We start from the raw sequence: 26,205 nt of genomic DNA, 5'->3' as shown, positions 1-26,205 counted from the left end.
TGACAAGAAGGCTTGTTACAAAATACAACTAAAAAGATATATAGATAGATAAGATTGTCTCATTTCTGACAGCAGCCAGTCTTGCCTCCCGCAACCTTTTGTTCTTCCGACCATATGATCAGGTTTTCAACGAACATAACTTCGAAGATATGCTCTCTCCGCATTTTTAGATAAACGATCTTATCTCATTTCGTAACTTGTTTCCCTCCCCTACCAACTTTTTGAAGATCACTGAGGAACAATGATGTGAATGGACCAGGTATCTGCACCTCCACGAACAGGAAAAGAAATCCTGCTTATATGCTTTCCAACGCTGTCATATTTTTTTTTGTAAAAGTAATATTAATGAACTATAAGAGCTAGATTAAAAAAAAAAAAAGTGAACAGGTAGTATTGGGGTAGGCTAACTTCTGGAGAAATTTTGAATTGCATAAGACAAGTAGTTTCATAATATTTTGGAAAGAAGTTCACAATGTTATTATATAGGGATTGATGATCTCAGGTGAAAACTTTAGACACGGCCTTAATGTGTTTGGACAACTCCGTAGAATAGACGTGGCGTCCTTTTTCGATATAAATTGTGGATAACATCGCCAATGTGTCACGAAATATGGAATTTAGAATCACACGTTAGCCAAACGCTTAGTGCGACGCTAAAAACGACTTTGCATAGGGTCCAGTTTAGTTTGCGATTTTCGATATCACGTGACATCAATGACGCAAAGTTTGCGTTTTAGAGTCATCTATTTTCTGCAATATTTTTCATATACTCCCTACCAAATCTCTGCTAATTTTGTTTAGATGCATGAAAATATAATATTATACGATGGTGGCAATAGGTATGAGTGTGTACGGAACGTGACATTTGTGGAATAACAAAACCGATGCAGTCAAATTCCCTATTTTACAAACACAGTTAACTCTATTCCTTTGTTCAATTTATTTATTAAATTGTAATTTTGCTTACGAAAATCATTAAAATATTTCAACTTAGTGAAATATAGTGATATAAATTTATTTTTATGAGCTAAGAGATTGATGTTCTGTGAATTAGTCCTTAATGTGTTCAAATTTTGGTTAAAACAGGAATATTATATTGATTGAATAAAATGAACTTTAGCAGTGCCATCTATAATAATGTGAGAATCTCTCTCGCTCTAGTCATTTTGTGGATGAGGGTTACGGATATTGCCATTGATTTTTGTTATGAGGTGTCACCGACAGAATATCTGTCAAAAAAGGGGTGTTGCTGAGCATTCGTAAGATGGTGTAAATAATTTATGATTATATAAAAGATACCTGTAGACGGAGATATGATTGAATGAAATATATTTTAGGTTTGTATGGAAAATTCATGTTTTAATATTTATTTTCTTAGTATTGATTGACTAATCTTAAGTAAGATATGAAAGTAAAGTCAATTTTGGAAATAACTCTTGTATTTATTTTTTCGCAATACATAAAGGAACTAGTTATAATATTTAACCTTTTTTCTCTTTGCATTACATGTGCCAAAGGATATAAATTAACTGGATTTCATTTTATTTTCAAACCTACAAAGTGCAACTTGTTCGAGTTGGTAATACGATGTTTCTTCCGATACTTCCGTGGTAGCACATATACATTATCGTGGAGCTGATCTCTCGAAATTTTTAATGTCCTTTTAATTGGTGCCGAATATTCTGTTAACAATGTTAAAAATACGTAACAAAAAGTGGGTAAACTTGATAATATACGTACCAGTTGCGGATCGGTAAAAGGACCGCCTTAAAAGAGTATAGTATAGTACAGTACTATACAGTACAGTATAGTATAGTATAGAAAGAAATAGGGTCAGATTAGGGATGTTTGGAGTTTTATGTTAAATTAGTCGAGTATGATGTAGGCCTTTGTGCCGCAGAATAGGTTCATCATGTTAGGGTAAGGAGGTTAGGTTAGGTTTGATTTGGTTTAGTTTACTTTTGGCTAGCTTTCATATCCTGAACCTTCTCTGCTACACTTAACCATGTCCTGTGTCTGCGTGAAGATACCATTCTGATCGAACATTGTAAAGTTTAACCTCAAAAGCTAAGGAGACTAATGATGTACTAGTTGTGATTTTACTTGTACGGATGTTAAAACATAATTATTCGTTTCTAGGACTACTGTACTTAATAATTTGCGCGGTAGAAAGATAAGAGGAGCTAACGTTCAAAATTAAAAATTCAAAAAAATTATATTTCATACCTGTGGATTTTAAAAGTGTCCCCTATTCTTAATCTGCACCGCAGTTGATTTTTTAGTTTAGTATGTGGCAGTTCATTCTCAAATAATGCTATGAGAATAATGCTTCTCTCAAAGCGCCATCTTTTTGTTGAGTTTGTTTCCTGTGTGGAATATACATTGCATAATATTATGAAAATAGGACAAGAGTTTTCTTTGACTAGAACAGTGACTGCAGCCGGTTTTTATACGTTCAGTCATTTGTTGGAACCGTTTGTGTCTTTAGTGCGATGTCTCTTGTAAGATGGGTTGGTGGTAGTTCATAATTTTTCCACTAGGTGTCTGTATTATGTACAGTCGTATGGTAGTTTTCTACTGTGATGTCAGGTCTTCCTATCTACTTGTAGTTGGTATGTCTTAGATTTATTCACTGGTCAAATCCGCGGAAGCATGTACTTCAATTTTCGTTTCATGGCGAATGTAGGAAATTTGATTTGCGTTTAATGAACTTCATCCGAAGAATTTGAATTTTTCTTTTTTAAATAAGTTTCTATCAGATTCGGGCATTGTTATCGCTTTGCTGCATTCTGTGGTTTAATTGAGTTAGAGAGAACTTGTAGCAGTGAGTGTTTTTTTTTTATTTTTCAAATTTTTTTATTGATATTTTTATTTTTGATTCGTTTTGCATTTGTGCATTTTTTAAATTACTAAATATTTTGATAGAGTATTTTGTCTAGCTGTTTTTTAGAGGGTTTGGGGGGCAGCAGCCCCCTATACTTTCGAACATAAGTTGTCCACATTTTACTTTTTTCTTCTTTCTTTTAGAAATTTTCAGCTGAAAATTAAATATCGTAGTTGATTATGGATAGTTTGAATTAACTTTCGTTAGAAACTGGTTTTTACTGCTTTTAAAATATGTTAGGTTTATCTGTGGTTGTTTTTAATGCATATTTTGGAGAACTTGTGAATAAATTGCGGTTGTTTAGGAACTGATGTATCTGAACCGGTTTCTGGAGCAATTCGGGACGCAGTTGTGAAATATATTTCTATTCTCGGGAGTAGTCTGGGAGTGGGTTCTTCGTAACAGGTTTTCTGTTTCGAGGAACTGATTTCTAGACTGCTGTGATGGATTGAATCGTTCTTGGGAAATTATTTCTAAACTGCTCTGGGAACAGGGCCAGATGAATCGGTTGCAGTCACTGTCTGAGTCAAACTAAAAACTTGCCTCGAATATTCCTCTCTTCCACTGTACACACTCACTGACAGTAAAATGAGATCATTATTACTTGTACGTGACGTAAGAAAACAAACCGTATTTTCCCACCAGAATCATTTTGGGTTGTGGTTTTATAATTTCAATAATTTATTTTCTTTTTTATATTAGACACGTTTGAGGGGGTTCGTTATTGCAATAAATAAATAAATATATAAAAGGTGAAGAATTTTATTGTAGATTCTCCACAAGTGCATACTTTGACTATATTTTTTCATATTGTCACCTTGAAGTTCCGAGAAGCTGCCCTACTTTGATAATTTCTTGTGTACGTCCAGAATTTTCGAGAAAAGAGAACACTTTGCAGTTCACCTTTAATTTCACTAAAACGTTTTGTAGCTATAACCAAAATAAATTTTTTAGGGCATCTTCAGAATGCTTACAGACCCGTATGAAAGTTTCAGTAATTCCTCTAAAAACTGCATTATATTTCGAAAGAAGTTCTGTACCGGTAACAGTAAGAAAATTTCCTTGTGATCGTTTAGCTTTTGTGATGTCCCACGGAAAGCAGAGTTGCACCTGGCTAATATCAGTGAGACTTTCAATATCCCGTCTTATACTTTACGCCGAAAATTACGTTCTCATTTTTTTTTCTTTCTTCCAAAACTTCATCAATGCAACCATGTTTCCTACACTGTTTATAAACAACATAAGAATTAGCGTGGCATTGAAATTTTTCATGATTGTGTATACGCTCTGTGAGATGTTTATAATCTCGCACACCAGGGTTTACTCCATGCACTTGCTTTCCGTCGTTGTTCTGGGAATTACCAAGGTTAACAGTAAATACAACCCAGCTTGATGAGTAGCATAATTAGTCTCTTCTTACCTTTAATCCAGATTTCGACACAAAAGTAAAGTAATTGATGGAGAACGGCCGGAAAGAGTTCTAGAACGCTGACCCGCATCCCTGTTGAGTCGTAATGAAGTAATCAACCTGAATACTAACCCGCCTTCACGTGCTATCTCTCGCTCAACATTACTGTGTGAATTGATTATTGAGCTCGCGGTGGCCCAGTGGTAAATCGATCACCTCTGGTGAATGGGGTCCTTGGTTCGATCTCACCTCGTGCCAAGTGAGTTATGTGGTGGACAAACCGTGTGCTTGGGTTTTTTTCGAGGTTCTCCCGTTTTTCCTCACACTTTCTTCATTCCGCCTTTTCACTCATTTCTCATCATCAGCGTCCCCTTTAGCCTATACGGCATAACCGTGGGATATTAAACTTAATGATTTCAATTCTTTTTTTTTTTTTTTTTTTTTTTTTTTTTTTTTTTTTTTGTTATTGAGCTTTGATAAAGAAAGGAACCAATATGGCTACTAGCCCACTTTGACTTAAAAGTCGCGGGCTATCATTCTAAAACCATCCCTTCTAGAACCGTTCATTTTGTTTGTCATGTTTATGGAAGGGTCCCTTTGGTTCTTTTAGTCCAAAAGCAATACTAGTATGATTGTGTCTGGTAAATCGTTTATTTCACTTTCACGATGAAAATCTACACAAGAGTTAAAGTCGAGGCTTTAGAGTCACGTTCAACACAGTTCCTGCTAGACTAGTAGTGTTAATAAATACTGTAGTTTCCTCAATTCGAATTATCGTATTTTTGTTATTATCTAATGCAGTTTGTTGAAATCCTGCTAAATATATATATATATATATATATATATATATATATATATATATATATATATATATATAAGTATTTGTGTGGGTGTTTCTGTACTGTGATATCAAGTGCATAGAACTTTTCCCTGTTTCTGCATCTTTCCTCATTTTGTTGTATCTTTTCTGAGCACCACTTTTGTATGTTCGTTTCGTAGTAAAGCAATCTCGCGCAAAGAACAGTGAATGAAAATAGACATGCACTGTTCACTGCAATCTCTCTTTCTTTACGTCTGTTTATAAAGTGACTCTCGCGAAGTAAAATTTAAATTACTGTTTTTTAAATAGTTAGATTAGGTGTTATCGCCGCGCTCTAACGGCTTGCATAGATTAATAACCCACCTGGTATTGCTATTTAAACGTTGTAAATTCAGGTAAAGAAACAGATTATGCACAGTTGTGAGAACGAAGATAAGAAATGTAAAAGGAAAACAAATGTTGAAAAGAGAATAAAAATGAAAGAGGACAGCAATGGGAAAGATATTTCCAAAAGGACTAAAGAGCTCCGTGGCTAAGCGGTTAGCATACATGCCTTTGGCGTGGGAGACCCGGGTTCGATTTCCGGCGGGAGCTTATGTGCTAGGCCAAACACAGAATTATGTGGATGATTGCGGAATGTCATTGAAGTTTGTTATATTCTGTATGGTTTCGATTGTTCTAGATGATTCTGTGACATTCTAGATGTATCTGGATGGTTCTAGAATGCTCTAGAGAGTTCTGTTACATTCTGGAATAATCTAGATAGTTTTACATTGTTCCAGAAGAGCCTCTGGAAGATTCTGTCAAGAAAATCCAGAAGAATAAAGCTATTTCATCAGTTCTGAATTTGTTTAACTTATCATATTTAATCCATCACATTAAGCACACTGGTCCGAGTTTTTTTTTTAAATAAAAAAACAAAAACATTATGAAAAATTTCAGAACCAAAGTGGCTTGTTCTCCTTCCTAGGATGTATGATAATCTTAGAAATAGGAACAATTTTTAGAATATTTGGGACGGTTATTTCTGAGGGAACAAAAATTTAAAAAAAAAAAAAAAAAACTGCAATCAAGACAATAGCCACAGAAGTTATCAGGGAGTGTAGTACTGTATAATACTGATCAACAGAGCAAAATTTTTGGAATTGGCATTTTTGAAAAAAAGAAAAATCTTTTATCCTTTAAAAAAAAAAAAAAAAAAAAAAAAAAAAAAAAAAAAAAAAAAAATCAGAAGACTCACTCAGCACGAGAGCTTGGAGACATTTCCAAATGGAGGGTATAATTTAAATCAGTACATCATTATCTTTCAAATAAAACGAAAAACAACAAAATATCCTTAGCCGTTCCAGAGATATTTAATTATTTTGCTGAAAATGGCACTATCGGTGGCCTGTACCTCAGGCCAGGATTCTTTTTAGACAAAATTTCTTATTTTGTCGTGAATTTTAATATCTGTGAATATCAAGATAACCTCTGCCTGAAGCTTCTAGACTATGCCTTTCACAGAATCACTACTATTAAACTCTGAAGAAGATTGAAGAAGAGTTTCATAAGAATGGATCTGTAAAGGTTTTGTATTTTTAAAGGAAAGAAAAAAAATAAATGCAGATTTTTGATACGGACAATATCAACTTATTCATACATATTTCTATTACTAGAATAATTCATACTTCTGTATCTCTATCACTGCCGTAACTAAGCAGGGCCCCAGGCCATGAGACGCCATAAAATTCAGTTGCACTTACAGTAATTTCTGCATTGAGAGAGAAATAAAATATAATACCTAAAGTCCTCTCTATCTCTACGCCAGAGGAGTGACCGTCGGTGACGACAAAATCAGCTTTGGAGGTCTCAAACAGATTTTTTTCTCTTTTAATATTATTGATAATCAAGTAGGCCTAGGCTTTAGTTTAGTCCTCTCGGAATTGATTTTGAGTTTCTTACCATCTACATCTGGTCGGGTTAGAATTTTTTTTTCTCCATAATATCAGTTTAATTTTATTGCCAATCGGTTTATCAGTTCGTAGTTCCATTTCCATTTGTGGGAACTCAGTAGGAATGGTACCTCCCAGAACACTATGCTCTGTCATAGTTTTTAACAACACATTTTGCAACCCATGTGAATGGTGCCTGATATCATTTTCTAATATCTTCGTAAATGTTATTTCCGTACTGATTGTTTTCAGCAATGTCACAAGGAGTTGAAGAGCATATAGTATATCCAAAAAATATTTTGCATGCGATTCTATGGTTTATGTATATTAATGACAGGTATCTAACCAAAATAAATCCATGGATTTACGGTGTACTTTACCATGTTGCAAACTAATCCGTATGGTTAGCTACTACATCCATAATTCCAAGTAAAGTAGACTACTACTTAAATTAGCTGTGATTCTTTGAAATGTAATAAAATACTTGTAAACTTTTGCGATTGTTTCTGCATCTTGGAAAATATAGATTGATTTATTATTCTGGTAATTGGCTACTTAGGGTAACTGTCCCAATAATTGACAGTATAAGAACAGTCTTTGACAAATTGCATGTTTTTTGACCCTTTAAATGGGCCTGTCTTACTGATCTCTTGTATAGTTACGAAGGCATCCTTCCTTCATCCATACACACCACCATGAAAATAATAGACTGATAAATATTATTTTTTAATATATGTATATGAAAGGTTGTTCATTGTACCAGTAATTGACACTGTGATTTGAGAGAATCACCAGTAATTGACACATCGTGACCCAGTAATTGACATCTCTTAAAATCTTATTCCAATGAACCATATAATTTTCTACCAACTTTCCAAGCTGATTTATAAGTTTTTATTTACATAAACATATGTTTATTTCTTTCTCTAATAGAGCTATTACAATATTTTTGTATACAACGGATGTTAATACTGAAATAATACAAATATTCATAGCACAGAAAAAGAAAATTTACTGAAAAATTCACTTTATGACTAAGAAGCCATGGGTAAAATACAGAGTGAGGCAAAAGTCTGAATACACCCTTATAAAAGTCAAACGGTGTGAGGAATCATAATGTCATTTGGTATGGGGTGTCTATAAGTGGAGCCACAACTTATAGGGACTATGGCGACAGCGGCGGCCATCTTGGATTTGGGTTACGTTTTTGAAATGGGAAGGGGGTCATGTCACATATCATTTTACACTGTCTTTTTCTGGGGACTACACCTGTGCAATCCGTTTTGCGAAGTCTTTATTTGTGTAGGAGTTATGACCGGTTACAATTTGGGACACTTGTCAGAGTCAGCATTGCAGCATATGCTCAATATGACCTCCATTGCGCTGGATACACAACTGGAGTCTGTTTTATCAGTCCTGCTACATACGCCACAGACTCCAAGGAGATACGCGGTATACACATTTCTACTGATATTTATTGAGCTTAGGCAAATCACTAGTAATTGACAGGGGATGTCAATTACTGGTTATTGCAGATAACCTGTGACCAGTAATTGACACCCCCCCTGAAAACTTGGTTTTACTTTCAAAAAGCTATATTTATCGGTTTTGTCTGATCTATTAGTCCTTCAATTACCTCAAAACATCTTTAACTCGTCAGTTTTTTATTATGATCTATTTGATATGCGTCGGATACAGAAACAACCTACCTTAAGATAAACCGTTACTAGAAGTCTAAAAAAACAGTTCACTTCTCACTTTCCATCAATGTTCTGCTACCTTTGAAGTACTACTACCGAGTGGCAAATATTAGCAGTAGTGTAGGATTGACAACACTACAAAGGAATAAAAGATGACAGCATTTGCTCGTACCTAGCCTCGCAGTCTTGTTGTGGCGGGAAAAAGACGACAGTGTCAATTACTGGTACACTGTTAATTACTGGGACAGTTACCCTATTTGAGTTGAACATCTGTTGCTAACGTAGATTTGTTTCAGTGTTACCTTGCGAACTGTACAACTTCACAAATAATTACAGATTTTTTTTCTATGTGTGTGTCGTATATTACGACTAATATTTTTTATATTATTTTTGTAGGTCATTCAAAATAGACGTAACCATGGCTGCTCCAGGTTTAGGTGAGTATTATTTGCATACTTTATTGTTACTTTTGAGCACCCTGGCACCAGGAAAAGACTACTTTAGTTTAGTTTATAAGTGTGATCAGGTATCTGCTGTCGGCACAGAAGTGTGGACATAGTACCGGCAACAAGTAAGCGCTCGCAGCGTGACATAAACACACACTGTCACTTTGATGCTTACTTATATAGTACTTAGAATTTGGAATATCAGCGGAGAATTTCTAGCTGTTAACACCCTTTTATTTAGAACATTTATCAAAATGCATGCCCTAAGGGGGAGAGGGGTTGTAAATGTATGCCAAAATAGAGTATCGCACAAGACTTTCATGTTTGGGAGGTGAAACTTCGTACATAAACTGCTTATGAACAACAAGCGAGTACGTGTGCCAACGATTTAGGAAACTCTGCTTTTAAGGGGAAGATCAAGACCATTTCCTTTTTTTCTCACTATATAAAAATATCAAGGTTGTGTGTCTCATCATCACAGGGAAGCGGGCGAAACCTTTGAAATGTAATTTTGAATATAGTTAGCACTTTGTTCGGGCCGGGTTTTATTACGTAATTTTTTAGTAAAATGCATATCCTAAGGGACAAAGGGGATCCAAAATTAATACTAAAAGTAGATCATATGAGAGAACATGAAAAAAGGCCAAAATTTCCGTTATTTTCCCTTTTTATATGAAAAAAAAATTCAAAAGAGCCGGCTATTTTGCATCTCTAATCCCAAACAATGTTTCTTAAGCACTAAGGAAAAAGTACGGCGACGTTTATCAACATGAGACTTTTTTTTTTCACAAAAGTTACTCATATTTGGCAGGGGCATTAAAAAAAAAGAAAAGAAAAAAAAAGAAAAAAGAAACTTGCAGCACGAAATACATATAAAATACGCAAATTTCGCCTAAAGTTATAAAATCTAAGAAAGATTTAAGTTTTGGAGAGGGAATCGGACCCCTTTATAAATACGCCGCTATTATCTGGGAATAAACAAACAGACGCGCACACAAAAGAATTTTTATTTTAAATGTCCATGGTGATTTTCTCGTTGGAATAGTTAACGATTTAAAAACCTAATGTTACGAAGTAAGAAAGCAGACTTCCTCCGTTACCCGTTCATAACGGGATTTTCCCTATCATCCTATGCATGAAACACTCGTTTTCATACTGTGCTGTACATACATTTGCATCTTATTGTATTATGATTATCTTCCATAATTGAAATAACACACCAGAGGCTGGATTTTACTTATTTTCACTTTAATTTAATTTATTTCGGAATTTAATTTAACCCTTTCAGACCTGGTGGTCACATTTGTGTACATTAAGTTTTAAGCTTAATATAATTACTCTGGAGGATTCTAAATGGCTGGGTTTTTATGTCAGAATTCTTTGAACTTTTCTAAATCAGTTTCCACTATTTCTGTGGTGTTTTAATCTGTTGTCAGGAAGCAATGCACATTTCTTGTAGACTACTTGCAGGGGCTATCACAATGGACAAAGCTCAGCCACGTAGGCTGTTTTATTCTTGGCGAAACAAGCTATTTGCAATAAATTCTCCTTTTGTTTTAGTGATGTATTTTGAGTTTCTAAAGGGGGGCGCGGTGGCTCAGTGGTAGAGCGTTCACCTCTGGTACTTGGGGTCCCGGGTTCGATCCCAGCCCCCGCCAAGTGAACTTTGTGGTGGACAAACACCGTGCTCGTGGGTTTTCTCGGGGTTCTCCCGTTTCCTCCCACTTTGTTCATTCCACCATTTCACTCATCTCTCATCATCACCGTCTCCTTTAGCCTAACCGGCATAACCGTGGGGACGTAAAACTTAAAGATTTCATTTCATTTCATTTGAGTTTCTAAACTATATAGATCACAATGATGTGTTCGATTAATCCCATTTTTATTTTACATACGTATTTCAACCCTAATGCACGCAAAATGTTTCGTCCATAATTCTCTAAATATGACATCCGCAAACGAATTGACGGTTGATTTCATTTGTTAAGTCATAAAGAATAATAATTCAAAATAACAATAATACCGGAGAGTAAACAAAAAATCAGGTCTGAAAGGGTTAAATCAACGATTTTTATTTAAAAAAATCAAGTGATTTAAATCAAACTGATTTAAATCAATCCACTCTGATTGCAACATGATCAAATTGCAATGAATATACAAAAACACTACTTCTATGTAACATGTTCATTCGTAAAAGGTATGAATCTCACCACAACTATTTTTTGCTTCGTTTCGATGTGAATGAGCGCTGAGTTGATTTGCGTTCGTGTTCCTGAATAGGGTTATCTCGCACTAGACACCAGCAGTGATCTGTCATTATGCAGACGTCCCTTCAACCCTGATATCTTCGTTCTTTTCTGTTATGTCTTGATAGAACAGCTCGCCGTGTTCCTCGCTGAATGCCCCTAAATTTTCAGGAAAATAGTTCAGATGACTACAAGAAATGAAATTTTAAACTCATGTTACAACTTGTTTCTGGAAGTTGTACAGCATGGTTTTGACAATATATTGGTAGTTGTCATCTTTAACATTACTCAGGAATTTGCTGGAAACATCGTTAAATGATTCTCATGCCTGAAACTGTTTCGTTCATCGTCGTAGTGAATGTAGGATCTTTCATAAGCATCCGAATCTGGGGGTCATCAAAAACAACAACTTTAATTTTGGCATCATACAGTTCTGGAAATTTCTGACAGAGGTATCGAAAGCAGGGACTACTTCTATCCAAACTCTTAACGTACTGCTTCATAATTCCCAGTTTTATATGTAATGTGGGCAATAACACATTTTGAGGATGAATTAATGGACGATTTACATGTTTTTTGTATTTGGCACGAACTGTTGCCTTTTGGGCCACTCAGAAACTAACCAGTGTCCTATCTTTGTCTCTAGAGTCCCATTCACAAAAAGCAAAGGAACTTTGTATATCCTGCTTGTTGTCCCGATATGATACTGCACACTTCCAAATCATAGCACAATATTCATCTGTGTTGATTGAATTTCACTCTGTGCAAAACCGTGGCTAAATTATGGTATTTTTCACGAATTGATTTTTGCTCAATAGGCGACTGGCTATGAAGCAAATTCATTCTCATTGTGCAAAAAAGCACCTTTGAGACTTCTTTCACTCAAATCAAAACACCAGTCCAGGTAAACAATTCCAAGACGACGAATCAAGCCAGGGATATCACAGAAAAACGTAAGTTCTCCTTGAAAAAAAATTGTCTGAATTCTTCTTCCCGATTTCTGTAACAATATGAATTTGTCCCAGAAAGTAAGAGATTTTTTCTCTCTTAATCGTGATCCTAAAAGATCACTTTTCTTTAGTAAAGCCCAGATTGCGTGTCAGATCATTTGTCGCACTAATTGAAAAGGCGTGGAGTTTTATCTTCAACACTTTCCACCTTCATCAATACCTTCCTCCGCACTTAAAGATGTCGGAAAAACACTGTCTGGTAACTTTATTGGTGGTTTTGGAATAGGAATATCAGGATCATTCGGCACAGGTGTTACGTCTGATGGAAGACTCGGATTATCAGTGTGTTGTTTTGTTTTTCTTACTGAAACCAGACACTTTACATACACAAAAATAATAATTATCAGCGTGATTCCTTTATTCCCGTCAAACCATTGGAATTCCGAATAACATTGATGGCAATAAATCGTGATACTATTGTCTTAGGTTAAATAGCAATATTTCCTTCTAATTTTTTATTATATAATGTTCACATATATAACAGAAAGTGTGTGGATTGTTTACACATTTTCGCCTCCGTATACCGTTGCCACTTGCCTTTTTAGTTCATTGACCATGTTTGGAACTGCGTATGCACGAACTACAACTGTTCTATGTGTTGTTCGGGTATTACTTGATGATTAACTTGATCCTCTCAGAACAGAAGAAATCTTTTATCTCAGACATTTTCATACCTTAATTCCATACACCTCATGGAAACCTTATGGGCGAAAACGAAGTTCCATTAGCTAAACATGCTAGGTACTTGTGAAAAATCTGTACGTGTTACGCAACAACTGGTACTGTTTTTTCATAAGGACACTAAATCGAATTTATATCACAAAAAATATTTTTGCCGGAAAATCTTCGCAGGTCTGTGTAATTTAATATAATTTTTTTGGGATACAATGTTAGTATTTAATTTTAATATCAAACGATATATTACTTCACTAAATTTGGACGAATCACTGCTGAAGGTGACCGAATTTGAGTTTTCCTTTTGAACTTTGAAGATGCACACAGGTTTTCTTGGATATGTTTGGGATACAAGGTTATATTATAGCATAACTGAAATTGAAGTTGGGATGGCGGGAACATAATATAAAAGTGATTTATTTACTATTTTCTCTACCAACCAGTTAGAATTTTGTATATTATGTTGGCTTAATACAGTGATGATTTTGGTTATTTGGAAGTTTGGTGCGGCGCCGAGGTATATCGTCAGAGACCCACTTCTCATCGCACTTCCCTGACAAGATAACAAAGAAACCCTAGCATTTGCACATGTCACTTCCCGATCCACACTTTCTGAGTTCGTTGAGTGGTTTGTTGAAGTTAGCGTTCTTGTTCAACACTGAGAGTATGTAACATATAGAATTACAATTTAAATTAGAATTCGAAGCGCGGTAATACGTTCAAAATTCCAGGCTTTCCCACCGGAACTTCGTGCACCGCGGAGGTAATCAATTCGCGTGGGATTCATCATTCCACTTTATACCGTTTTCTAAGCTGGTGGAGGTGTTGGCAAATGGTTTCCGCATTGCATTTGAATGCGTTATTCAGCGCCTCATATATTTGGCTCAGTAATTAATGTGAGTAGTATCTTGTTGCCTATAGTTTGAAGACGTTAGTATGTACTATATTCTAAAGGGATTCGTCGCCATTCTTAAGTTTGTTAAACCATTGTTGTTAAAGGTGTTCCACTAAGTTATTATATCCTTGCCGAATGCATCGCATATTTTCCGTTCCGTTCCATTAGCGTTTCCTTCCAGGTTACTCATAAATCATACGGAATCATATAACGCTGTTTGGGGTTCCCATATTTGATCTACTTTTACTGACGTACCGTTTGACTATAGTGATCAAACCAGTGCCTATAAGAGGAAACACTAACGCATAACTTTCATAACTTTCATTTTGTTTTCTTTCAACTTAAAAATGGTTTAGATAGCTCGAGCAGTGCCACTATGTTGAAAACTGACTGGAATTATTTTTGATACGCCATGCATTCATAATTAATGATATTTTAATGGCTTGCTTTTTAAAAATAAGGACTAAGCACGCATGCGTTGTATATTATTTTTAAACATTTATTTAGAAGCCTTTTCCTTCATTATACTGTAATATTAATTTTTCTTCCAAACGTGTATCATTTAATTTATCTGTTACCAAAATCTACCTTTAGCGGAAACTTCTACCTTCAATTATTTCTCAGTAATTATATCTCTGAATTACCTGTTACCAAATTGCGATCAAATTTCTCGCGTATTACTAGAATGTGTTACGGGAAATCATATAAATTTTTATCACTACCTAACAAAGTTCCAGAATTCTCTACTTTACAGTGTTATTGTATTATGATAATAGAATCACTTTATAATAATATAACTAGCTGAAACTGCGCTCTCTACACAGTGCATTATTTTCATATGAGCATGAATCTCCCTGTCACTCCACACATCTGTACATGTTCCTTTACAAACACAAGTGAAAGACGTTTTGATTTTTTTTTTTTAAAAAAGGCAAAGGTTACATAAAGGGGAGATTTTTCAATTATTTTTTTTCATATCGCACCGTTTTCAAGATTAAGCCTACTTCGGTTGGAGTTCGTAATTCATATATGATCAGTGTTTCCTTCCTTCTTGCATGCAGCATGTACACAATTAATTATAATGTCAGTGAGTGATATATGGTGTTCATTCGGCAAAACTCCAAACAATAAAGATTCATCTTAATCTGGAGAAATGGTTATCCTTCGTTTTTCATTATCATTTGGCCATGAAACAAACGCCTAAGAGATATATTCAACCCCAATATACAACTATGTTGTGCTGGAATGTATAACTCATAGGATATGATTCTAGTGTACCTCTAAAAAATGTAATAAAGAAATAACGGCCATGTTTTTTTAAATATTTAATTAGAACTGGACAATCTACGCAAAATTTATAATAGACCAGCGAAAATGGCAAGTTTCTAGCACTTTTGGTTTTCGAGATATCATTGTCGAAAGGATTGGAGAGAAACATATAAATCTAACATTTCAATATATAGACAATAGTAGAGTAACAAGATCTTTCTTATCTAATTAGTACGGCATTGGACTACCTTGAGTCTATAGTACAGCTTATATTCAGCACGGAATTGACACATACAACTCTTGAATTGTTTCCAGAGAAATAGTGGATAATTCATCAAGCAGTACAACATTCAATTAACGTGGGTTCCTGTCACCACGGCATGGCGCGTCCTCAGGTTGCGGATCGAGGAGAAGGCCTCTAGATATAGAGGTTAGCTGCGAATATACTGAATAAGCAGTCGCGGACAGCCGACTAGGAGTGGTCCTCCAGCTTGAGGGTTTGGGTAAGGTTAACAACCTCATCCCGTAAAAAAAATAAATAAATAAATAAAATAAAATAAAATAAAAAGCACTTGTTCAGAAATATTCACAAAAGTCTCGGACAAGGACTGATAACTTGGCACGACCTCAGCAAAAGAGAATGGACATGAGATTTGGAACATGGAATATTAGAAGTCTTTATAGGGCAGGCGCATTAAAATCCGTAACGAGTGAGCTGGAGAAATACAGGATGGACCTAGTAGAAGTTCAGGATGTTAGGTGGGAAGGAAATGGATCTGTGAATTCCGGAAATTTTACGTTGTTTTACGAAGGAAATAAAAACCACCAGTTAGGAACAGGGTTTTTCGTTCACAAACGAATACTACTAGCAATTAAACTGGTTGAATTTGTTACTGACAGACTTTCTTTTATTACTCTTAAGGGACGGTGGTGTGATATTATTGTTTTAAATGTACATGCCCCAACTGAAGATAAGGATGATGATATAAAAGACAGTTTTAACGAAGAAGTGGAACGTATATTTGACCAACTCCTGCGATACCATATGAAAATTCTATTAGGGGATTTCAATGCGAAGGTAGGACGAGAGGATATTTTCAAACCGATTATAGGGAACGAAAGTCTACATATGGAAAGTAATGACAACGGTGTTAGACTCGTGAATTTTGCAACATCCAAAAACCTAATCGTGAAGAGTACAAAATTCCCATATCGCGACGTTCATAAATACACTTGGACATCACCAGACGGAAAAACACATAATCAAATTGATCACGGTGTAGTAGATAGAAGAAGGCAATCTAGCATAATTGATATCCGGTCGTTTAGAGGGGCTGATTGTGACACTGATCATTACCTGATAGCAGCGATAATACGAGAGAGATTATCGTTGAATAAAGGTAATATTCAATGTCCGAAAACGGAGAGATTCAATTTAAGAAATTAGAAGAAAGCCAGGTAAGAGAGGAATACCAGATTGAAGTTTGGAATAGATTCTCGACTTTAGAAGATTCAGAGTGCATTAGTGTTGAGGATACCTGGGTTAAAATTAGAGATAGCATTAAAATTTCAGCAAAAGAAAAGTTGGGACACGCGGAAATACGTAGGAACAAACCATGGTTCGACCAGGGATGCAGTAAACTAGCAGAAAAGAGAAAACAGGCAAAATTACGCTGGCTACAAAATCCGAATGAAATAACTACACAAAATTTCGCAGATATCAGGCTGGAAACTTCCAAAACTTTTAGAACAAAGAAACGCGATTTTTTGAAAGCTAAAATTAAGGAACTTGAAGATAATAGTAAAAATAAAAACATCTGGGACATGTATAAGGGGATCAGTGAATTTAAGAAAGGCTATCAACCTCGTGCTTATATATTAAAGAAATCTGACGGTACAGTTCTCACTGATACGGATAGCATCTTAAATAGATGGAAACATTTCTTTGACGATTTGCTTAACACGCAACCAAAAACTAGTGTGCGTGGAGGAAAGGAGATACACACCGCAGAACTGTATATTCCAGAACCCAACCGAATAGAAGTAGAAACCGCTATAAAGAAATTAAAGAAACACAAATCTCCTGGTGTAGATCAAATTCCGGCTGAGCTAATTTTAGCTGGAGGCGAAAAATTGTGGTACAAGATACACAAACTCATTCTCCTTATCTGGAACAAGTAAGATTTGCCACAAGAGTGGAAAGAATCAATCATTGTTCCAATTCACAAGAAAGGCGTCAAAACTGACTGTAATAATTATCGAGGCATTTCTCTTATATCAACATCCTATAAAATCCTTTCAAATATTCTATTAGCAAGATTAACCCCATACGCAGATTAAATTATTGGAGATTATCAGTGCGGATTTACACGAAATCGATCAACTATCGACCAGATATTTACCATTCGCCAAATACTCGAAAAAAAGTGGGAATACAATACCCCGGTACATCAACTCTTTATTGATTTTACAAAAGCGTACGACTCGGTTAGGAGAGAAACATTATACAATGTTCTTACAGAACTTGGAATACCGAGAAAGCTAAGTAGATTAAGTAAGATATGTTTAAATGAATCCCAAAATAAAGTCCGGGTAGGAAAATTTTTGTCCACGAGCTTTCACGTCGAAAATGGCCTGAAACAAGTAAATGCGTTGTCGCCATCATTATTTAACTTCGTTCTGGAATACGCTATAAGGAAAATCAAAGATAGCAACCAGGGCCTAGAGTTGAACGATATTCACCAGATTATGACATATGCTGGTGATGTAAATTTAATAGGGGAACAATAGAAAGAAATGCAGAGAAAACTAAATACATGGAAGTGCTTCGGGACCGTGATACGGCAAATTATGTATGCGTTAAAATATTAAATAATACTTTTGATAAAGTGGATAGTTTCAAATATCTAGGATCAATGTTAACATACGAAAATCATATTCACGAAGAAATTAAATGTCGACTGAAAGCAGGGAATTCGTGTTACTATTCGGTTCAAAATCTCTTGTTGTCGCGAATTCTGTTGAGGAATTCGAAGCTTAAAATATACAAAACGATAATCATACCTGTTGTTCTGTATGGTTGCGAAACATGGTCGCTTACTCTGAGGGAAGAACATAGACTGAAAGTATTTGAGAACAAGATCCTGAGACGAAAATTCGGACCCAAGAGGAACGGGAATGGGGAATGGCGGAAACTTCATAACGAGGAACTACATAATTTATACGGTTTACCCAACATTGTTAGGGTCGTCAAGTCTAGGAGGCTTAGATGGGCAGGTCATGTAGCTAGAATGGAAGAAAGTAGAAACTCTTTCAAAGTCTTGACTGGAAGACCAATCGGAAAACGACCATTAGGAAGACCTAGGCGCAGATGGGAGGACAATATTAAGATGGATCTCGCAGAGATTGGAATACAAAGTAGAAACTGGATGCAGTTAGCTAAGGATAGAAGTCAGAGGAGAGCTTTTGTGAACGCGGCATTGAACCTCCGGGTTCCATAGGCCATAGAGTTAGTTAGTTAGTACAACATTCAATTCTATTAGTTATGGTGGAGAAGGAAATTGTGCCTAACTCATTGTTTTAAAATTGTCGATTGAGTTTCGATATTCAACTCTGGGGATTGTGTGTTCCAGAGAAAGTCTAATGGTGTTCCTCCTAAACCCGTCTTACCTGAACATGTCTGACTAAATATATTGAATCATTATCATTTTGGAAGATTGCGTCGTTAAGGAACATTACACTGGACAACAAATTTTAACTTGTTATGCTTCGGAAATGAAAAGTACATCTTTTTTATCAAATGAGGATGCTGAATACGAAAATGACAATGAAAATGCTGAATTTGTTCGAGTTAAGGTGTGATCGACAGAAATATGTTATGTAGTGTTAACACTTTTAGATTCTAGTGTTTTCTGTGTTGAGATTTACTTAAGTAGCTACTGCTTCTGTATTGTTGATGCGAGTATAATGGTTCATTTATCATTCGCTTCAGAATAAACCAAACTTGGAAATGATAATATGTACATGTGTACATAATGTACAAGGGAAGAGAAATTTGATGTAAAATTGTGAATTTTCCATCCATTTTTTTTCCTTCAAATGTAGCGCCTCTGGTGCGGCCTCTGCTACAGGTACCAAAATAGAATATTCCTTGAAAATTACTGTGGTTCATACGTAATATGTGTGCCAAGTATCATTATAATATCTACAGTTTATGAGAGGAAAAAAATATTTCTCAATCCTGCTTGACAATACTGAATTTTATATTGAGAAAAGTGAGATATAAAATAAAAAGAATCCAAACGGTACTATTCATCTGAGTATCATATTCTCTTCAGAATAAAACAGGCTTTCAAATGGTACCATGAGAATGTACGTGTGTGATGTACGAGAAAAGGGAAATTTGGGGTAAAATTGGTGATTTTCCGTTCATAAAATACCTTTTTTCAAATGTAACGGCCTGGCTACAGGTACTCAGATATAATATATCTTGAAAACAACTATGGTTCATACATAATACGTGTGCCAAGTTTTATTGTAATATCTACAATAGTTATGAAGGGAAAAAATATTTCTCAATCCTGCTTGACAATACCAAATTTCATATAAGGAAAAGTCAAATATAAAATAAAAGTATATAAAGTGACGTTCGTACGTAAAAAGTGGAAAATGCATTTTGTTATAACGTTAGACCTCCTAGGCATGAGACAGAAATCACCTAAGGCACTCACATAAGTTTTAGGGTATGATAATTTATTATATATGTGCTTGGAACAGCGTTTGTCCCAAAGAATGTAAAAAGGGTTTATAAGAAATTAAAACTATAAAATGGAATTGATAAAACATAAACTCACATGGATATTACAAACGGCGCCTCTTTGCCTGTCGCTTGTATTGTGGTTCTGGAACATCTCTAGCGAATGCTCAACAATAATCAGCAAGCATAGACTTGCTCCGGTGGCCCTGATATCGTTTCTCCATCGTAGATATAACTTGGTAGAAATGTCCCCCATGTTCGTCACTGACTGCTCCGCAATTTTCTGGGAAGAATCTATGTGGTGCAACATGTGCATTTTTATTGACATATTACACCTTATTGCTTGGTAGGAAAATGTTAGGTGCTCCACTACTTCCTTATAGCTCTGAGATGCCCGTTTCCCAAAACATTCGTCACCACGTTTCGGAAAGGATCTCATGCAATCTTCTTCTCTTCTTGTAACACTGCATCAAATTCAGGATCATTGAGAAGTTGTCGAATTTGAGGGCCAATAAATATTCCATCCCTAACTTTAGTTTCAATAATTTGTGGAAATTTACGCAAAATATATTTGAACGCATTACCTGTTTGGTTCATACTTTTAACGAAGTTCTTGATTAAACTCAATTTAATATGTAAAGGAAGTAAAATTTTGCTAGAATGTATCAAAGGAACATATTGAACTTCCTTTGCTCCTTGCTTCAAAGATTTACGGAGTGGCCAGTCTTTTTTTACATAGTGGGAAGCCTTATCAGGGCTATTCCATTCGCATAAAAAGTAGCAATATTTCGTGTAGCCGAGCTACAGGCAAAGAAGTATGGATAGAACCTTGAAGTCGCTACAGATATTCCAATTATATTCGTTATAATTTATGGCTATGGTAGTTTTTCCATGTTAACATATGCCTCCTTCCAGTGCATTGCATAACCAATTGGGATTGAAGGCAGCACCATTTCCATTGTTCACTAACACAGCTTTCATACTTAGTTTTGATGCCTCTGTCAACAGCCTTCATTCGTCGGGATTATGTGTTCTATGTTAAGTTTACTCATAAGACCAGTTATTACATTTTTACAACAAATTATGTCACTTTCCACTGAAAAATACTCTTCCAGGGGCTTCTGAAGTATCCTATACATGGACGATTTAACATCTTCAGAAAGAGCTCCCTTACTGCTTGAGTCTGGATGCCAGGAGTTCTTCACCACTTTTTGACAACCCCAAATCCTTTACAAGGTCATTTAATTCATGTTGAGTGATCATATTGCGAATAGATGATGATATGTTGGTTGTGAAGTTAGGATCAGTGGATGACGAGAATCTGCAACAGGATTTGACATACCTGGGTCGACCTTGTCTTCCTCGTGCTCTTCGTCAGATGAAACACTGGAATAAGATACAGGAGGTTGTAGACCTTTAGTTCTTCAGAATGTGACAGAACGAATAGCTGAAGGGATAAGTAATGGCCCTCTTTATCTTTCTGGATAGATCTTTAATTGGAAGAATCATGCAAAAATAGCAGTTTGAAGTATTATCTGTCGGCTCTCTCCATATCATTGGAACTGCAAACGGCATGCATGACCTTTTTCCATGTAACCAGCCCCACAAGTTTGAAGAACAAGTATTACAAGATATATGTGGTACCCACTTTTTGTCAACATCTCCCACTTTACAACCAAAATACAAGTGATATGCTTTCTTTATATAGGCTTTTCGTTTTTGATTGCCAAATGTTACTTCGCCGCAAACGTAACAAAAATTATCCGTATTGTTAACACATGCGACATCTTTTCTGGTTAATACTGTTATATAACAATAATAGTATTAATAATAAAAACACCATACTTTAACTCAGTATCTCACCAAGACTACATCCGGGAATGCTACTACGAACATACAATTTGTGGTAGACGTTCTTTATTTGCGTGAAATTTCTTTTTTTGATTGGCATATGTCACTTGGTTAAAAAACATAATTTTCTCTGCTCCGTTAACACATTTACGCGACATGTTTCTGCTCAGTGCAGTCATAGAACAATAAAAAGAAATAATAATAACACTACACACTCATCCAATATCTCACCACGACCATGTCTGGGATGGCAAATTGTAACTACAAAACAACCTTACGCAACACGTTTTCTCTGTCAAACTCTTCAATACAAAATAAACCGTGATGTGGTTCAAACATTGAAAGTTTATTAAAATAAACGAACAGCTCATGTTGCCACGAACGCTTAATTTGCGCGCTGGAGCACATTTGGTGATAACATATTTTTTTGAAACTCGAACCAATTTTCAAAAACTAATTTCATATTCGTTATCAGCACCCTAAAGTTAGTAAGAATTGGTTTTACTTTTATCTCCGAAGCATTTTCACTGTTGACCAGTGTTATCACAGAGTGCATCTGGTTACATGAAATGCTCACATAATCGATAGCAATAATGCGTTCATTGAGAAGATAAACAAAGTAACATGACATTAAGGCCCTTATTAACATTGTTCCAGACGCTGATTGAGTTCTTCAGCTAGTTGTGCCGGTTAACTGTACGATTCTTTGTGACGCTGCGTTTTGATAATGCATTGCCACGCGTTCTGTATAGAACTCCCCGTGACTAGATGGTTAACCTACTAGAGATAGACTCGTTTTTACAATGAAAGCAAAATTCAAAATTGTACAAATTATGAACAAAGTGATAATAGCGAATCTAAAACGTATTTGTGTGCTACGATGTATAGCAATCGCGGACCATTTTAGTGGTTCAAAGGTAAAGTGTCCTCCGTTTCTATTTTAGACAACTTTAGTTATGTACGCCGTCATCACTGTGGACACTGTTGCTCTCTGTGCATCTAGCACATAGGCAGTCTTAGAGACACTTGCTTCAGTTGACCGCGCACTCACAATTTGTCCTCTGAAAATCGTAGAGGTCTCCCATTTTGCACCACCAATATCTGTCTTATTGTACATATAGATCCGTACTATACCACCTCACGTATTACTTGAAACATTTGTGCACTACAGGTCTTGAGTCAGTGCTTCGTTGTTTGGTATGAATAGTTTATATACTGTATATAGCCTATAAACAAACACAATCCATGCCGCAAATATTTAATCTTTTTTATTATCGTTATTTTGTTGGAAGTGATAGATAATTGAAGTGCAAGTGACAGATGCTGGTAATTGTGGCAAGAAACTTGCAGTGCAATACCACAGTAGCACATGGTGAACATACTGGAGAAGAGAATTTTCAATCTTGAAGATGAAGAGTATATGAGGAGTTCGTTACGAAACCACCATGGTACGCTATGCAGACGAAAAGCATCTTCAAATAAATGAACCAGTCAATATTTGTACAATAAATTCAAGAAAACTGGGAACGTGTCAGATGTCTGAAGTGGTAAACCAACGGTTCTTGGCGAGAACAGTTTGACGAATATCGATGCAGCAATGAAGAATAATACCTCCATGAGTTGTTAATTACGTAATACAATATTACATCATATTCTCAGATGGAATTATTAAAAATTATTTATGCCACTTCACATCAATATGAAAGTAAAGGGTTTCCCTCATATGAGACAGGCGGAGAGGGCTGATGGGCGAGTAGAGGTAAGTTTCCACATTTCCTTGACTTCGGGATGTACTGGGACTAATTTAGTCAGGACCACACTTCGGCTCCCCAGCTGTCCACTTGTCAGAGGCTATGTAAATTACTGAGCCGCTTTGGAGTGAGCGTAGAACGGAAAATAAATCCCGCCTCGCCGGGATATAACACGGGCCGTCCGGTTGGTGGGAAGACGCTTTACTGACTACATCACCATATATATCATCATCAGTATGGCTTTCACATGTTGAAAACATTTTACTCGTAGTATCCGTATATTTACTGATTCTTCCGTAGTGGAGAATAGGACAGCTGGCAACAGTATTTATTTCTGGTACCAATATAACCAAAAAATACAAACCTTCCTTTCAATTGTATCTTCGATGAAGAAGCCTTCTGTATTCGTCACGCCTTATCATGTACAAATCACGAAAAAAATCTTTCCTTTGTTCGGACTTTGTCTTCTAAAATCCTTAGAAATAACGGTGCGAAGCTATTGCTTGGATTATATCAACATTCTTTGTAAGTAACAACTAAAAATATAAAAAAAATGAATTATTCCCTATACTTTCGACATACAAATGTCGGACAAAGAGTAACGCATAGCCCATTGTAGCTCGGTAATGGTAACAGTAGATAGATGAAATTGTGTAAGTAGAAGCTTTGGTTCTGTGGAAATGTCACTCAACATATAATCCATTTGCTTTCCTGCACTGGGGTTCTTTGTTTCCATGACGCCAAGTACACGTTCATAACATTCTCAAGGTTTATTACACTACTTTTTCACGTACACGCAATGAGCTCGTTGTCATCTCGAAATTGTTTCGTACGCAAACCTTCAGTTTTCATGATTAGTTTTCTGAACTATCGTGTGTGCAGCATGGGGTCTTGCATTATCTGATGCAATTGATGTCCCTTGCGTGTATCCCGGCCTTTTTGTTCATAAGATTAACTGGAGCTAGTCCAAGAACAAACAATATCGTTCTTTGATAATGGTTGTTTTACGTTTGAGAAAGTCTATGAAAATCACCTCTATGATCCCAAAAGAATGTCGCCATCAGTTTGTTGTTCGCGACTTATTTCGACGCGGAGAACTTGAAAGCCTTCATTCCATCGACTGTGTTCTGCTTCTAGGATCGTAATGAAACATCCAATTTCATCCAACATGATGACTCCAAAAAAGCATTTTAGACAATTGCCAGAGAAATTTTGCCATTTTTGCTTGCATGCGTTATAACTCCAAACACCATTAAAGTAGCAGAAGTGACTTACTATAAATAGACTATAGTCTGTTTCACTCTTAGATAAGAGTATTATGTATGAGAAACCAGTGTACCGTTGCCAAATTTTCGCAGGTGACGGGATGAGTCACTGAGAAATCATCATAGTTCTAATGTTTCTTATACACACCAACACACATACACATATACAGAGAGAGAGAGAGAGAGAGAGAGAGAGGGAGATATGATATGATAAGAATTGTTATCGGTTGATGATTGCTATAATTGCGTTGTGATGACGAAAGAGAGTGTGTGTATCTGTAAGTTGTATAGGCTATTAAACTGCTGTTACAGTAAATATCGATAGACATAGTTTTCTTGTTTCAAATCCTTGTTTTTTAATTTTTTTTAAAAGTCAGTATTTGGTCAGTAGTTTCACATTTAAAGTCAGTAGTGTCTCAAAACCAATTCTGATCTCAAAACTACCTTGCATCCCTTTAGTGTTTAACAGGAAAGCAATGTCCAAATATGAGGCATACAGGGTTTGTCCGGAAAGTAATAGGACTGAGTCAATTTAAAAAAAAAAAATATTGAGCCAATCGTTACAATTCTTTAAAAACTTTCAAAATAGGCTCCTTCTGCGTCGATGCAGCGCTGCCAGCGCGATTTCCAAGCATTGAAGGCGTCACGGAAGTCATTCTCCGGAATAGCCTTGAGAGCCGCGGTGCAAGCTGCTTGGATCCCTTCTGTCGTCTCAAAATGCTTGCCTTTCATCGGGCGTTTCAGGCGAGGAAACAAAAAGAAGTCCGGGGGGCCATATCTGGGCTGCGGAAGCGTTGGGATGCCGGCCTTGGTCAGGTAGCTGTTCACAAGAAAGGCGGTGTGAGCCGGGGCGTTGTCGTGGTGCAGCTTCCAGTCGGCTCCGATGTCTGGTCGGACCCGATTGACCCTTCGTTTGAGTCTCTTGAGCACTTCCACGTAAAACTTGGCGTTGACGGTTTGTCCAGGAGGAACAAATTCATGGTGGACGATGCCTTTGATGTCAAAAAAGACAATGAGCATCGTTTTCACTTTGGATTTGCTCATTCTTCCCATTTTTGGGCGAGGAGACGCCGGCGTGTGTCACTCGGAAGATTGCCTCTTTGTCTCGGGATCATACTCAAAAATCCATGATTCGTCACCTGTGATTACGTTATTCAAAAATTGGGGGTCACTTTCACACATGTTCAAATTTTCTTGGCACAATTCCACTCGCCGCGATTTCTTGGCGTCAGTGAGCACTTTTGGGACAATCTTCGCGCACACCTTGCGCATGTTCAAATGCTCCGTCACAATTT

At 36.2% G+C, this 26,205-nt stretch overlaps 1 protein-coding gene across 4 annotated transcripts in view; it reads left to right on the top strand.

Moving 5' to 3' along the window:
* The first annotated feature begins 1,129 nt into the window (after window positions 1-1,129).
* The window catches only part of Dap160 (dynamin associated protein 160), a 213,683-nt gene continuing 188,607 nt past the window's right edge, over window positions 1,130-26,205 (top strand). For 3 of the 4 annotated variants that reach the window (XM_081768609.1, XM_081768600.1, XM_081768593.1), the window contains exons 1-2: window positions 1,130-1,337; window positions 9,143-9,183. In XM_081768609.1, coding sequence (XP_081624735.1) covers window positions 9,165-9,183 — 19 coding nt within the window. In that variant the 5' untranslated portion in view covers window positions 1,130-1,337; window positions 9,143-9,164. The remainder of the gene's footprint in view (window positions 1,338-9,142; window positions 9,184-26,205) is intronic. The other variant, XM_081768617.1, reaches the window with a different exon arrangement.

The sequence above is a fragment of the Thermobia domestica genome, chromosome 1 (genome assembly GCF_964235325.1).
Source record: "Thermobia domestica chromosome 1, izTheDome1.hap1.1, whole genome shotgun sequence".
NCBI lineage: Eukaryota > Metazoa > Arthropoda > Insecta > Zygentoma > Lepismatidae > Thermobia > Thermobia domestica.
The sequence above is the reverse complement of the archived record's forward strand: the minus strand, read 5'-3'. Positions and strand labels throughout refer to the sequence as shown.